The sequence below is a fragment of the Macrobrachium rosenbergii genome, chromosome 18 (genome assembly GCF_040412425.1).
Source record: "Macrobrachium rosenbergii isolate ZJJX-2024 chromosome 18, ASM4041242v1, whole genome shotgun sequence".
NCBI classification, from domain to species: Eukaryota; Metazoa; Arthropoda; class Malacostraca; order Decapoda; family Palaemonidae; genus Macrobrachium; species Macrobrachium rosenbergii.
The window spans coordinates 1,821,887-1,838,622 of record NC_089758.1 but is presented as its reverse complement, the minus strand read 5'-3'; the positions used below and the strand labels follow the sequence as shown (position 1 = coordinate 1,838,622).

The 16,736-nt window shown below is 39.7% G+C and overlaps 1 protein-coding gene across 4 annotated transcripts in view; it reads left to right on the top strand.

Annotated features, from left to right (window-relative positions):
- Nucleotides 1-1,441: 1,441 nt before the first annotated feature.
- LOC136848015 (serine-rich adhesin for platelets-like) overlaps nt 1,442-16,736 on the top strand; it is a 402,233-nt gene continuing 386,938 nt past the window's right edge. Inside the window, exon 1 of one of the 4 annotated variants that reach the window (XM_067120042.1) lies at nt 1,442-1,794. In XM_067120042.1, the coding sequence (XP_066976143.1) occupies nt 1,757-1,794 (38 nt within the window). In that variant the 5' untranslated portion in view covers nt 1,442-1,756. The remainder of the gene's footprint in view (nt 1,795-16,736) is intronic. The other 3 variants (XM_067120046.1, XM_067120041.1, XM_067120045.1) reach the window with 3 other exon arrangements.

The following is a 16,736-nucleotide window of genomic DNA, read 5'->3' as shown; positions in this document are numbered from 1 at the left end:
TTTCCATCTCCTCCTTGACATGGTTTTTCCCATTGTTAGAATTTTGCATTTTATTAGAAGTGGTTAATCTGTTTACAGAAACCCAATATATAATTCATAATTAGAAATAAACAAAGAACGGAAGAAAAGAGTTATTACGCATGTAGGTACAATACTCGGTTAAATTTCATGAGACTATATCCGCACACATGAGGCTAAAAAGCACGTCAACGAAGATTGCAGTGGTATAGGGGAAGGCTCGGAAAAGCTTAATACTGGACTCATTATCGTCGGTTTCCATCTCTACGAGCTAACAAGCACCGACGTAGAAAAACAGAGTTTTTAATAGCTTTTGTGTGTTTTATAATCTTATCTTTTTCCGGTTCTACAGAAAATTTCACATTGTCGGACTAGACATTTCATCACACTGATAGAGCCAGTTTCATTGTTAGAGAAGTGTATCTCTCACGTTTCTTATTCTATCGCCTGCTGTAATTATTTCATATTTTTATGCGTGAAAGTATGTGAAGACAAGCAGTTCAATATACAAAAAACCAAAAGAAGCTATCTTTTTCTAGGGAAGAGAAAAGCGAAAGAAAAAGTGTTTGAAATCATCCTCGGTTTTCTGAGAGGCGTCCCGTTTAATGGCAGACGTCTTTGTTTACCAGTCTTGTTTCAACGTTAAGCCATACCATTTATATTTGCTTTTACAAATTACTGATGGTTTTATCTTCCAATTTTATTCATAATTATTAACAACGCTCATTATTATTGCGGTTATTAAGCTTCATTTTCCGAAAGCAGTTCATGTCCTCATCAATTCCGTTGTCCGTTATTTCATTGCAAATATTGGCAGTGTTCAGATCATATAATTGCACTCCACTTGTACAGACGAACAACAAACGGTGCTCTTCCAATTTACAGTACTCTACACACAAGAGTTTTCAAAGTCATTGCTAAGACCCACTACAGTAGTTGGCTTTGGACAAAGCTTATCAGTACAACAATATCTAATTATCATAGCAGCTCTAAAGCAGATTAGAGTAACATCACACTCGGATTCAGACATTGCTGTATATTACTCGCAGACGTTTAAACGAGGCAGACATGTATATACATACGTTCACGCCACTGGTGTGTCATTGTTCCGGAGACCTCGTGGCTCCCGTACACACTCTCATATAAACGGACGCACACGTACGTACTTATGCACAGCGACGCTCCCCAGCCACCCTTCTCCAACCCCTCCCCATCGTACACGCCAGACAGAATTAAATGTATTACTACGGCATCTGTAGTAGGCTTTTCTGACTTACTTTCAAACGTTATTAGCGAAACTAGTTCCGTATAGGTGTTATATTTCTGTAAGAACCAATCTCCTCACTCATGTACGAGAGTGAGATAGAGAGAAAAGGAAAAAAGGAGGGTGAGCGAGATCGATAGAGGGCAGCAGGGTGTCTGATCGCGGGGGTGGGAGGGCTGAGGGGGCTACTAGAGACATGTTCAACGAGAGCGAGTTGTGTTCCTGCTCGAGTCCAGTGTTGTGAGTTTCTCCGACCGGAGTAGATGTATACGTTTTGTGTAGTGCACAGTGATGTGTTTGTCATGACTCATGTGTAGTAATTCAGTATTATCAAACAGTACTGTCGATTCTTCTGCAACTTCTAAGAGCGAGAGGAGGGACTCATCCCCTCCGGTAACGTTTGCGCGGTGGAGTTTTTAATAGGAAGGCCACAGGGAGAACAACCTCCTCATCAGCGACACCGATGTTCAGAAAATGTTTAAAGGGATAAAGAAACGCTTCAACTCCTCAAGGTACGTTCAGCAATAACCTTTGACGCTAAATCTTTCAGTCGGGAATCGCGTCTAAGTAAATCGTTCTGAGGGTGACGCTCGAAACGACGCCCCAAAACATTGCGAGTGTCACCTCTCGGTGCCAAGCAATAAACCTCGAACACCCCCGCGGCGTCGGTGGCTTTTGAGTTGGGGTTCGTTGTATCATATCATCTTTTATTTCTTCGGCCTTTTTCCTGTCTTTGCATTAAAGATTCGTCGCCCAGGAAGAATTCTTTGACCACAAGACAAATGACAAATGTTGACGATATTTTTGTTGGTTGACACGTCTTATTCGTCAGATGAGACCCTTTGGCTTACGGAATGGACGGAGAGACACTAGTAGCTTTCTTTTTCTGGCTGTTAAGAGGATGTTGTTGCCCATACCCATTATCGGCTTTCTCTACCATATTTGGCGTGATGCCGTAGGCCTACGCGTTTTGTTCTTCATTCATTGTCTCTAACATATTTATTTTTTTTATCTTGAAGCTGGGAAGAAGGTATTGACAAATTTGATACAGGCATTAAAATTGTTTTCACATGGAATATGAAAAATTACTATTAGTATTAAGGATTTATGTGGTTATTATGGTAACTGAATTGTAGAAGACTGTAGTGCTTGAATTGCCTATGCTGCAAATATTTTGGAGCTGTGAATTTTTAAGAAATCTTCATTTTTGGTTTATTTATGCGTAACAAGTAGATGAACCGTCTTTGACGAGCGAAATGATTCTGGTTGAATTTGGTCTGGCTCCTGAAGATTACCTCAGACAGTTGTGGAAGGAATGATTTGTAAGCATCACCTGTGTTAAAAGACGTTTCCTGGAGGTGTATCAGTAACCTGAAAGCCTAGCAGTGCAGTTGAATAATACTGTACACTCTCTGTCAGTTGCCCTTGACCATTTAATCTTACGTTATTGGTTTGGGCTTTCTGTCTTTCTGTTTGTTTAATAGCAGACCTGTGTAATCTTTCTGTTTGTTTAATAGCAGACCTGTGTTGAAACTTGATGGAAACTGGCATTGCCTGATCCTCTTCCAGGAGATGAACTTTGGTGGTTATCGATTACAATTGACTTTGTTTGTCCTAGAAACAACAATAAAAGGCCATCGTTATCCAACGGAGGCTTTGCGACGGGAAGTGATCAGTGGCCATGGTAACAAACAAATGGTAGAAAACCCGAAACCAAAACATAACATCATTGACAGTAGTTATGATGATGAGAATAATAATGTACCCAGATAACGGAAGTAATATCGTTAGTGTAAGTTAATGCCAGTTGCTTGATTGTTTGTATACGAAGGGCACTGAGAGTCATAAAAACGCCCTTTATCTTTATATTCCATTTAATGGAAGAAAATCATAACATTTCAGTTACTTGCAGTTGTTGTAATGTCACTACGCAGTGCACGTTCTTGAGCAGTGAAGTAAACAATGATGCCATTTGACGCTGGGGAAATACCAAGAAGTGGAATCGCACTTGCTCTAGGGCTGTCTGGAAACTAAACATCGCAAATGAGGCTTTCGCTTTTACATACATAGCCTACATACTCGTACATGCATACATACTCGTACATACATTTTTGTGTGTGAGTTTGTGTGTGTGCATGTAGTATCTTATAAATGCTTCGTCCGGTGGATGGAGGATTACCTCAGTGAGTCCATCAGAGAGAGAGAGAGAGAGAGAATGACAATTTTGCCAGTCTCAAAATGATTGCAGTTGAATAACGGATGATTTTTGAAGGCCGACTTCGCTCTCTCCTACCCTTCCCCAACCTCCCTTTCCCCTCGTCTATCGGGTATCCTCCTACTTGCCATCAGTAGTGCTTTTGAGTTGTCTTTGGCTCCGTCTCCCTCCCCCGTGGTGTGGGACGTTCATCGTCTGTTGTATATTGATTCGGTTTAGAAACAGTTTCTGGTTTGTTATTGATCGGCGTGTGCTGGGGAAACGGAGGTCGTCTAGAATGGTTGTGGTTTTAATAAGTTGTGTAACGTTTTGTTGCTTATGCGTTTGGTTGTTAGTCTTTATAGCTTGAGATTAAGATCATGACTATGCACTCGACACTATTGTTGTTGCTGTGAGTGGTGTTGTTTATAAGAGTAAATTCCAGTAACTGTTCATCGTCGAAGATGTTCAGTTTAGCATTATTATAAGTTCTGTTTCAACAGCAGACTTCCATTAACAGCTTAATTACGTGAAAATTAAGCGGCTTGTACTCCTCGATTTGCAAAGCATCAGCTTCCATATTCCGCCAAGCTTCGATTTGTTTATACTTTTCTCGCTGGTTTCTCTCCGTCATATTATATATATATATATATATATATATATATATATATATATATATATATATATATATATATATATATATTACTATATAAGCATTCTGTTCAAGATTTAATGGCCTTTCAGATTTGTTAGTACTATTGCTCTTACTATTACTTATAATGATAACAATAATACAAATATCACTGCAAAGAACGTGATTTAACAGAACGCTAGAATTATGACTGGTGTAGTAAACTCGTTCTGTTCCTTGTATCTGTCTGTCTCGTCTATCATTAATCTCCTTTCCCTTTTCTGGTTAGCCACACGCTCATTGGCAGTAATGACCGTGGACCAGATTACATCAGTGGCGATGGTGCCACACCGTAAAAATGAGGCATGTTTCCTTTCGTGAGTTAGGCCTAAGGAAGGTGAAGTCACGCACAGTGGAAGTTGCACCTTATTTATGTTTTTTTACTTACATCGATTCTTGCTATCCTCCATGTATGTTTTTTTTTGAGTTTATACGTGCTTTCTTGTGTGAAAATTAGTTTATGAGAGAGAGAGAGAGAGAGAGAGAGAGAGAGAGAGAGAGAGAGAGAGAGAGAGAGCGTTTCGAAAAAAAGTGGCCAGTGAAGCTGAAACGTGGCGTGTGGATCCCGTAGGTTCGAGCGCCATTTATTTTTATTGGAAAATGATGAGCTGAATAGGCAGCTTTCCTGCCCTTCGATTTTGTTAGCAACGCACATATAAATTATCAGTTGAAGGAATGGTTGTCGTTATTTAAACTTTCCTAGAATAATAAAAAAAGATAACTGACATCAGTTAAACAATTACTATCTACGAGGGCTCTCCGTCACGAGCAGACAGTCATCCGCACATACCCACGCTGTGTAATTAACTTAATATGTCTTACCACAGCCCATTAGCCATAATTAGGGTAATTAGACTATTACTAGTGGGCTATTTAAGTGCCACCTGATTGCTAACACTGTCACAAGGGCAAACAGAGTTTACAAAATCCAAAGTTGCAACTTTCGTCAAACGATAATCATCGTCTTGCTGATTTCGAGCTCGGTTCTGGACTTATCCAGCCAGAATTTGGTGGCGAATTGTTTGACAGTTCATCCATGTCTTTGTTATACGTCGCTGCCGCAGCCTACAATGCTGTACTCCCATTTTTATATCTCTGTAAAACTTAGCTATGCCGACTAAAATAAAACACACCAGTTGCAAACCCCAATAATACACACGCCGACCAGTGACAGAAAAAGAAATCTTCCCGGAGTAGAAACGACAGCAATAAAGTAGTTAACTGTATTTTAGACGTTCGGTCTACAAAACGTTTTTCATGTATTTGGACGGTTGAAGAAACTCAAAATGATAGTAGAATGAATAACCAAAAATTAATAAGAGCAAGGTTGCATATAGTAATTGTTTTTTTACAGATGTAACATACAGATACCTGGGTACAAAATTATAAATATATATCTATTATATATATAATATCTGTAGGCCTATATATGTGTGTATATATCTGTAGGCCTATATATGTGTGTGTATATATATATATATATATATATATATATATATATATATATATATATATATATATATATATATATATATATATATATATATATATATATATATATATATATGTATGTGTGTGTGTGTGTTATTGCATTGTACCTGAATAGTAAATAAGGCGATTAAGTATTGTGATCGTTTGTCGTAGGCTAGTTACGAGAGAAGTCCTTCAAGCACCGGCGGAATCTTTCCCTTTTTTGCAACGCCGTCGGGGATTATGAGTAAAGCGTAGAGGAGGAAAAGCGGCGTGACGTGATTATCTATAGTGGGTAGGGTAATGACAAGGTTATTATTAATGGGACCAGGCCGCTGTGCCCGTTATCCTTCCCCATCTTTTAGCCTTCCCCTCCTCCCCCTCCTATCGGCTTCCTCCCCACCTCCAAACCTCGTTCAGCTCTCCTCCCTATTTAACTAAGGTTGAGGCAGTGGAAGGGAATCGTTAATACAACCCTCTCTCCTCTCTCTCTCTCTCTCTCTCTCTCTCTCTCTCTCTCTCTCTCTCTCTCTCACTGCAACTCTATCGATTTCAATGCCTGGCAACAAGGGACAACGGCGGACGATGACTACGCTATTTCTGCTCTCCTCCTCCTGCTCCTGCTCCTGCTCCTGCTGCTGCTCCTCCTCCTGCTACTGCTGCTCCTCCTACTCCCACGCGTCGTCGCCGTCGTCGTCGCCAGTAAAGGCCTCCCTTGCTGCTCGTCGTTGCCCTCATCGTCTTCTCCCGACTCGTCTCGTCTCGAGGCCAATGCAAGTCATTAACTCAAGTTCACGGAACAAATATATATATATATATATATATATATATATATATATATATATATATATATATATATATATATATATATATATATATAATCACAATCGTAGACTTTTTCGGCAGATTACTGCGCAGGCTATAGGGTTTCAAACTCATGACCCTTGTCATTTAAAAACTTGTTACTCAGAGCAACGAGAATTCTGTTTTTTTTTTTTTTTTTTTTTATTTAATTTCCTTTGGTCCAGTAGCTCCAGTAGTAATTGATATTAGTGTTCCAGTGTCCACAGTTGACTCTGGTTTTGTTTTTTTTCTTTGGAGCCACCTCGTATTAGGGAAAATGACTTACTTGTGAAACGCATCTGGGGCAATATGTCTAGAAGTACAAATGACTGCGCCGCGCCTCAGGGCAGAGGCTCACCTAGTCGAGTGTTGTGTATTCGTTCAGAGTCAGCCTGCTCAAGAAAAAGCATTTGAACCAAGTTTGAAATTCTGAAGTTCCAATAATTCCACAATTCAGACACATCCAGGAATAAAACTTCTTGAAAGCTGTGTTATTGAACCTCGCAGAAGGAAAGGCAATACTGTCAGACTTAAATGCACTTCTAGTAATACCTGTTGGTGCATAATTATGAAAGGTCATATACCGCATGCACAATGAGCAAACAGAGCAATAGTAGCCTACCAGAGATTAACATCAAGATCAGGGATGGGAAGTTCGGTAGAACTCAAGGTTTTGTTCAACAGCTGCCGGCGACCAAACATGGGAACAATATTCAAAACATGGAAGAATGAGAGAATCGAAACATTTTTTCAGGAAAGACAGGTCTCCAAAATCTTTCGAAACTCTTTCTCAGTATATCGATTTTTGTTCACGTGAAGACATAAAATAACTAGATTTATTTATCAAAAAGTGACTCTGCAGTAAAGAACAGCACCTACAGTTTTGATTGAATTCCTATAGTTAAAGAAACAGTCTTCGGAAAGATCTGGGTTTGGGGATCCAATGTTGTAGACCTGCCAACTGTCTTCCATAAGTTTTATTGTGGTTCTACCTCATCCCACACAGTGTGCACCTTGCACTAACTGTAGCTGAATATCATTGAGGAAAGTCATCAACCACAGGTCGTACTTAGGACATGGGATCCATGCAAGGAGAATTTTTCATAAGCAATAAGCTTGTCTTTAAAGCTAGATCACACATTGCATGTAAGTAGTATAAAATGTTTAGGGCCAAGAACACTACCTTGCAGTCTATTGATGCTAAGGAATGGTCCACCAACTTAAGTTCATGACTAACATGGTCAAATGCAGGACTGAAGTCGAGACCAATCATGAGAACTTCTCGACTAGAATGTGGGGATTTCTGTATGACACTGTAAATAAGAAGAGAAGCATCACAAACATCCAGGCATTGTGAAGCCCAAACTGCAAACTAGGGAAAAGATGACTACTTGCTGCTTAGGAATGCAGACATTCAAAACTTTAGATAATATGAGAGTTATAGAAACTGGGCAGTAATCAGGTACTCCACCCACATTACCTAATGCAGTACTGTTCTCAATTTCACAAGTTCAAACGGACCCCTTCTAGCTAACTTTTGCATAATAACAGATTTTTGAAGCTAAGGAATCAGCAGTTTAAAATACAACTAAATAAAGGGAAAATATCATTTAGGGTCACAGCTCTTATAAAGCATTAAGGGTTAGTAAAAGATTCTTAATCTCGCCATACCTTAAAGCTAAACTAGTCTGTTTAGCTTTAGGGAAAATAACATAAATGAGAACTTAGTTGAGAAATGGATGAGGTTTTTAGATTCAGTAATGTGATGAGGTAATATAAGGTTAATGTTAAATTCAAAGGGATGGTCACTGATATGGTCGGGGGTGATAACAGGTATAGGGTTAATAAAAGAAGGAATAAAACAGGAAGTGGTACACTAGGAAAGAAGAGTGAAATGCAGTTACACAACAGATGATTGTGCAATGGTATACAAAAGAATAAATAAGGCAGTCCATTAGAAAATATTTGAAACCTGGGGAATTTATGGATAAATCTTAGCACGTTTATTAAATAGCAACTGGAGTTGTACTCTAAGGAACTCAGTGAAGAGATGAAGGTTTTGAGTGAGTATTTGAAGAGTTGTTGAAATAGGAAGATGGAAGGGAGGCAACCTGAATAATGCGGAAGTGGAAGGTACTTTCGAAAATTTTTGAGTGTTGAGTATGGAGGAGGGTAGATTTAAGGATGAAGAATAGAAAGGCACTAAGAGTGTGAGTTTACATATGAGATGTTTCATTACAATGGGAAAAGTATGATAAGGCCTGACTAGTGTGAGCAAGGTATATTTGGCTGAAGGAAAAGTTCCAAAGGATAAAGTGAGGTAAATAACGGTTCTTTTGTACAAAGTGAATAGTGATAGAAATGACTAAAAATTATAGGGAAATAACAATGACTGAGTAAATTAATGAAGGCATATGGTAGTAAGATTTGGAATGAGAAAGAAGGGCTGATAGCAGTGCTGATAAGGGAAGAACAGTGTATGTTTTGACAAGGGAAAGAGTTGTGTAGACATTTTTGAGAGTAAAGGGAAAAACCCATTCATACTATCCGTGACATGTAAAGAACCTTTTAATAGAACTAGCAGAAAAATGATACAGAAGATGTTGAGAATATATGGTATATTCACCATTCTCTAGAATATTTAAACATTTCATGCTGGTGTGAATTGTGTCTGAGTCTGTGGTAAGAAGAGAGTCTAGCTGTGGCAAAGTTGGATCTGGAACAAGAGTGTTGAGTGTTTCCATAGGTATTTGATATTCTTCTGGACGAAGTGTTGCAAAACATAAGAAAGACAGTAGATGTGGGTACAAACTTGTTGGCCGAGTAGACGGGTCATTAATGGATGATGTTTGCAAGTCATGCATGCTGATTGTAGTAGTAGAGAAGAGGAACGGGAGACTTGTAAAGGAGATTGAAATATTCGTCAGAGAAAGATTCAGGTAAATGTTATCAAGAGTATGGTTATGAGAATCACCTGACAGTGGGAATATGGCATAACAAATGTTAGTATTGATGGCTGTAGAATGAAAGTGATTTCTTCTGTAGGTACTTGGAATGAAATCTGTGATGGCAGGAGGAGAGAAGAGGTGAGTTCCAGGTTAGGTGCAGCAAGGAAGGTAGCAAGGCCTGGAATATTCAAAAGGTTTCCTGACTCAGTGCTCCTTTATGGAAGTTAAGGGCAGTGTGGACACTGGATGGGAACGCAAGAGACTTCCAGCTGTTCCGATGAGTTTTTTTGTGTAAAAGTTTTTGTGTGGGGTTTGAAGGATTAAAATGTTGACAATATGGGAGTTAAAAGAGTGTTCGAAGTGGTTTTAATATGTGGTTAGAATGAAGGATTATATACTGGAGAAAAGAGGTGTAATTTGATAGTGCTCAGAGAAAGTAAGAGAGATGACTGAGAAAGTGTGGCTAGAAGAAGCAAAAGAGGTAATGGGAGACTTTGATATCCAGGAAGCAGAAGATTGCTTACAGGATAGAGTTTAGTGATGTTGCGTGTTCAGAATGGGTCAGCTTATTACTGATAAGTCTTCTGTGTAACTTTGTTGTGAAATGTCTTGTGTGGCAGAAATTTTCTGAATAGGAATATTGGTCATCAGTGGATGCTTTCTAGTTCCATGCCTACTGTAATCATCAAAGGCCGTAAGAAAGTGATTTTTGAATTCTATGCACGTCTACACAGTATATATATATATATATATATATATATATATATATATATATATATATATATATATATATATATATATATATATATGTGTGTGTGTGTGTGTGTGTGTGTGTATAATGTATATATATATATACACACACACGTGTGTGTGTGTTGTTGTGTGAGCCCGTGTCCAAAACATGAAAAGTTTGTCCTCGTAATATGATATATATATATATATATATATATATATATATATATATATATATATATATATATATATATATTATTCTTCTTCTTTTAACGTGCTTTTTCCCATTTTTGTATGGGGTAAGCAATGATGCCTTCTTTTTGAAGGACTTTGATTTGGCTTTGGGGTAGACCTGTGGTCTCGATCGGCTGCCCTGCCTGACATCGCTTTTCCCCGGTAGCGTATGTTTCATGTATCATACCCGACCCAACGCCCTTTCTTCCCAGCAGCGAGAAGTTATTGCGCGGGTATGGCGAGAGTTCGAGACGTGTGAGATGTTTGTTATGTTTTTAGAAGGTGTTGTAGTGGCTTTTTGTGTATGTATTTAGCCTGTAACATCCATTTGCTTTTTAAGCAAACCTATCCGTTGATTACATATATAATCCCGGGATGTCTACACGGATAGCAAAGTGTCTGCCTCTCTGATCAGTCGGCTGCGGATTTGAACCCGCGCCACAGACCTCTACGAAGTCCGAAGCTGCTGCTGTAACCGACTGAGCCACCGAGGCTCTATATATATATACATATACATATATATATATATATATATATATATATATATATATATATATATATATATATATATGTATATATTTATGTATATGTACATATACACATATTTGTATGTAAACTTTTACGAGGACAAACATACCATATGCTTTGTATATGTACATATACACATATTTGTATGTAAACTTTTACGAGGACAAACATACCATATGTTTTGGACACAGGCTCAGAGCAATGAATCAAGTGACATTAATCATATCCACTTACAATGGTCCATCGTTTAGGGTCCTGTAAACATACGTCTTAAATCTTGCGAAGAATTCAGAGGTTTTAAGGGCTAATAAAATGACGAAGGAGGAAGGCCTAATTGGGAGTTCTGTGTAGGCCTAACTTGATGACGCTTGTAAGCAGCGTTAAGTTAATGTTGTTTACAGACCGCCTTAAGCAAAATTAAGGCTGTGAAGTACACGCGAGACCATCTTGTAACGTTGTTGTGTGCATAAGCCTTTTGTAACTTGTTTCCGTATGTTTGCTCAGCTAGAACATTTGTCTGTTTTCAACGGGGGTCTCAAAATAAAAAGAAAAATCATATGACAGCGCTGATGCACTTCTGGAAATCGCTCACATGTCGAATAAGACGTCATCTACTGAGGTAGTCTAGTTCTGTTTTTCATTTTCTTTTCAAAGAAGGCAGAGATGTGAAAGGTTTGATTTCTTTTTTCTGATTTTCCGACAGTTTTTGGGGCCAGTAGTTGACGTGATCCGTGACTGAGTGCAAGTCTGACGAGGTTATTGAGACAACAGTAGTGGACACGCTGTATTACACGGGGTGATTAAACTGGCGACGTTTGACCACTGAACGTTTGAGGATCTTGGGGTGAAAGGCTTCCTATATTCTCCAATTAACGTTGTATGTCAAGTCGAATGGTCTACGCATTCAGCGTTTTATTCTCAGTTCTGAATAATATAAAGATCGAAGCGTATTTATTAAAAAGAAGGGATGATTTTTCTGTTCGTGATTCGATGTCAGGTACTGATTGCGTTCACACTAACCGTTTGCTTCTTTGAACCAGCTGGCGATTTGGTGCCTCGTTGGTAGATGCTAGAGGTCATGTCATAGGGTCATTTTACTGGTTATTGAGAACATTCTTCGAAACTTCTCAGTTATGTTTTTGTTTTAAAAAACTCGAGAATAGTGGTGGAAGAACTTCTCCAGGCCTGGAAAACTGAGACGAACGAAGTTACGTGCCCTGCACTCAAAAGATGGCCAAAATATTGCAGTATCCTGTGGTGTTTTTTTTTTAAGCGGCCCAGGGGGTAGATCTGGAAGCTAGGGGCCACCCCGGTATCCGAAACGGATAAAATTCTTGTTGCTATATACCAGCGTCCTGTTATTCATATTTTAAAGAGCGAAACCGGATATCGTTACGTCACGTTGATGGTCCATTGTTTTCCATTTTTATTTTTATTGCGTTCCATGTCAGAAGTGACGAAATGTGGAAATAGGCCTTGCACTGTGGCGAGGCAAAAGCCGTTGAAGAGATCACAATAATCCCTTGAGTATTTTACGTGGTATTTCTAGATCGATGTGTTGAAAGTAGACGTGAAGATGTCATAATTGTTTTTGATTTGTTAAAGAATTTTGTTCCGTCACGCATTGAAATTTCTGTCTGTCTGTATGTAGGCTATCTCGCCGACTTTTATTTGTGTTCATTGCACTTGTTTAATTACGGACAGTTAGATATTAGCCGGGGGAATTATTGTATCATTTTCCTCTCTCCACACTTGGGTTTAGATCTGTGCTCGATAAAGTTTTTATCAACCACATTTGGGTGTATTCTCAAACAGAGGAAGAAGGAAATAAAAAAAAAAATGCCCCGAAGTATCTTCGGCGCAATCGAGTTTTCTGCACAGCGTATAATGCTGTATGAAACTCTCAGCCACGGCCCTTGAAACTCTCAGCCGCGGCCCATGAAACTTTCAGCCACAGCCCGGTGGTGGCCTGTGGTGTTGGCACCCATAGCGGTTCTAGACGCACGATTATGGCCAACTTTAACCATAAATAAAATAAAAAAAACTACTGAGGCTAGAGGGCTGCAATTTGGTATGTTTGATGATTAATCCCTTACATTCAGAACTGAGACATCATACACGGAGGCTTTTTGTGCAGATGTGACTCAGGTGGTGAGATTCTGAGATTCTTTATTCTTCAGTCTGTTTTCCTCTCTTAGGGGCAGTTAGTGCTTGTAGGTGTCTGAAGTGTGCGTAATAATGAGCAGCTAGCAACGAACGGGCATCGTGTTTTCATTGGTTCAGAACAAAAGTGGTTACTCGTGATTATGTTAATAGAGAACTAACAAAATTGCAGTGATGATGGTCGTTGTTGTTAATAGAGCCTACAGCACAATTGTCAGCAAAAATGTTTCGATTGATCTGCTATATACCTACATACACACACACATATATATATAGGCCTATATACAGTATATATATACAGTACATACACGCACACATATATAAATTTCCAGCGTGCCACGTCGTTCTGGATTATCTATGTACTTTTTCTCTGTTTTCTATTCTTTTTCCCCTTCGTGGCCTGCCTCCCTCCCCCCCTTTTATTCCCCCTTTCCCTCGCTCCAATCGCATTTGTTAAGGTTTGGTGTTAGCACATTGTGTATCGGAGCAGAGACACGACCAGGTATTGTTATAGTCGGCAATTCATTTCAATAATTGTCGTTGCTCTCATCCAGGTTGTTATTGTTGCTTGTTGCAACAACAGAGGTGCCACCTGGGGCAGAGAGAGAGAGAGAGAGAGAGAGAGAGAGAGAGGGGCGATACGGGGTCGCTTACTATAATGGATAGTTAGTTTAAACAGGAAACGGCGAAATAACACTAAAGACGAGAGTTTCTGGTCTGCCTCTGGCTTAAAGGGTCGGTTGCCAAGATATCCAAGGCTGGTGCCTTTGCCCAAGTGAAGGCGTGCTGGAACTGTTGTCATTTTCATCACAGTTCCACAATAAAGGTTTTTCTTGCGTGCTTGCATTGTTCGAGATTCTCCATATCCTGTGAGACGTTTTGAAATCTCTGACTGACAGTGTTTTGGTGGATCAGTTTCGGCCTCAAAGGAAGGCGCTGGAGAACAGGGAAAGAAGCGGGTTGTTTATTCATACGCATTCATGGTTTACACAGGGAAACTGCTCATAAGAATAGGTTCGTGAAAAGGAGATTGTCATCCCTTTTCATTTCAGCCACGTAAGGGTTTTTGAATCTTTATTCTCACGTTCTCTATTTCTAACATGTTAACGGCCTAGTTTGCAGCTACGGTCCTTGCAGGTACCAAGATGTTACGGCCTTTTGATGTGTTCTTAGCAGTTTTAAAAATTATAAAATCATTTGTATGTAAAGATAAAAAAGAAGATATACATATATTTAGGTATATATGTGTATATATACGCATGTATATATACATACGTACATGTATATATACATATACATATGTATATGTATACATACATACATACAAAAACCCGTCTGAAAGCTCTTGTGTAAGAAGTCATATAGGCCTAGTAGTAGTCATTTTTGTAGTAGCATTTTTAACTAAATATTTTACACGTATGAAAATTATGTGCAATATCTGTTCATCGACAGGTGAACGCTGGCTAACTGCTGTTATATATTTAGCAATACTAGGTTGTTTTCATGTAAAGCGTGACATTTGGCAAAAAACTACTGAACTAGAAATGGAGCTCCTTCAAATGCCTTGTCTTTATTCAACAGATATATAGCCTGTAAGCTCTACCTGACCTTTATTGGCTAATAGGTTAGTTTTTATGGCGGCAAGGATCATCTTGAAAGGCGCATGTTACTCCCAGAGAAGTGCATTGATGATTTTTATCCCTAAATGATAAGACACACTGTATCCTAGATAACATAAGCGCCCAGTATAAAATGATGAGAGACTGTTAATGAAGAGGCGCGCCAAGTGATCTTGATCGCTGGCTGGGAAGGAGAACGCTCTCGTCACGCAGGCATAATATTTGATGGCCACTGAACCAGACTTGTAGGTGCTTTGGTGTCTTGCATCGGACCCAGTACATCGGTGGGTTTTGTTTGGGGAGTAGTGAAACGTTTTCATGCAAATTAGCTCCGAATAGAGGGAGGGAATGGGGACTGTGTGAAGGGGCCTGCGTGCAGGTTATCTTACAGGGTCTTGTGTCGATTGGCAAAGAGGCTAATTGGGGATTAGGTGAAGAGAAGTTCCTGCTTCCTTCTCGAAAAATGCCTTGAAGTTTCTGAAAATCTCCGATTGAATTCCTTTATTGCAGGACACATCAATTCTGAGTCAGACTGTTTTATTGCTCTCACACATTTACACACAAACACGCTCGCGCGCACACACACACACACACACACACACACACACACACACACACAAAACTGGCCGATCAGCGCTTGAGTTCTGAACTATCAAAATTCCAGTATATTTCAGTTTACTAAATTGTTGAAATATGTACCTGGGTGTTATGGACTGTTGTGCGTTGTAGTTACTGTGTGGAGAGAGAGAGAGAGAGAGAGAGAGAGAGAGAGAGAGAGAGAGAGAGAGAGAGAGCAGACATTCATGTAACTGAAAACGGGAGGACGTCGACGAGATCATTCTCAAAACATTGCACTGAGGCGGAACCACTTATTCTTATTTTTCTGTTCTAAACGTATTTCCTCCCTATTGCTACTGACTGTCATTCCTTGTTATTCCGTGTGCAGTGCGCAAAGTCGAGTCCAACTGTAAAACTCGAAGAATGGCCAGGGTATATCGATGAAGCGGGGCGCTAGTCAAGTGAAGTGCTTACGGTATTATCTTCTCACCCGTAGACTTAGTAGGGCTGTGACTCTCAGATCAGAGCACAGTGATGGTACTGAAAACGGTTAGACTACCGTCGCTTCCCTCTCGGCCGCCACATTTCCTGTAGTGGATTATGAGTAATCTACCATAGGCCTCTCATTAGCGACAAAGTTTGATTACTGGGATGAGTTGCACCGTCACACTTTCAATCAATCACGAGAGAGAGAGAGAGAGAGAGAGAGAGAGGAACACGTGCATTATTGCTCCCTTAGACCATTAGTCTATATGCCTTGCCTTTGAATATATATATATATATATATATATATATATATATATATATATATATATATATATATATACAGTATGTATATATATACAGAGAGAGAGAGAGAGAGAGAGAGAGAGAGAGAGAGAGAGAGAGAGAGAGAGAGAGAGAGAGATAGATTTCATGTACTTGATTGACTGAACGGGAAATTTTTACGGTATATTAAAACGCGAATGTATATACTGTATGTTTGTGTGAAGGAGAGAGAGAGAGAGAGAGAGAGAGAGAGAGAGAGAGAGAGAGAGAGAGAGAGAGAGAATGGGTACATGAACTGACTCATAATTACCCATAAATCAGTGCTGATCTCTCTCCCTCCTTACATTCAATGTCTTCCCACCCTCTTTCGTGCTGTTCCTCGCGTCTCTTCTGTTTCTTTTTTCTGTCCTTGGTGGAGCAGAGGGACGAAAGTTTCTCTAGACCTTGATGGGAGCTGGTGTACTTGGTGCGACATAGCAGTAGCAGCCCCTCGAGCTAGGTGTCCGTAACTGAAGAAGGAAATGGAAGGAAGGAGTCCTTTACGTTAGAAGAGTAGACGAGAGGATGTTGTGGGCCAATAGCTGTTTGTGCTGGTAGTGGCAGCCGTTGGTTGGGGAGTAAGCTGCTAGGGAATGGGATGCCGGTTGGTGGTTGGGCTGCGGTAGGGGAGTCTCATCCTAGTACCCTATGGGCATGGGCAGGTCCC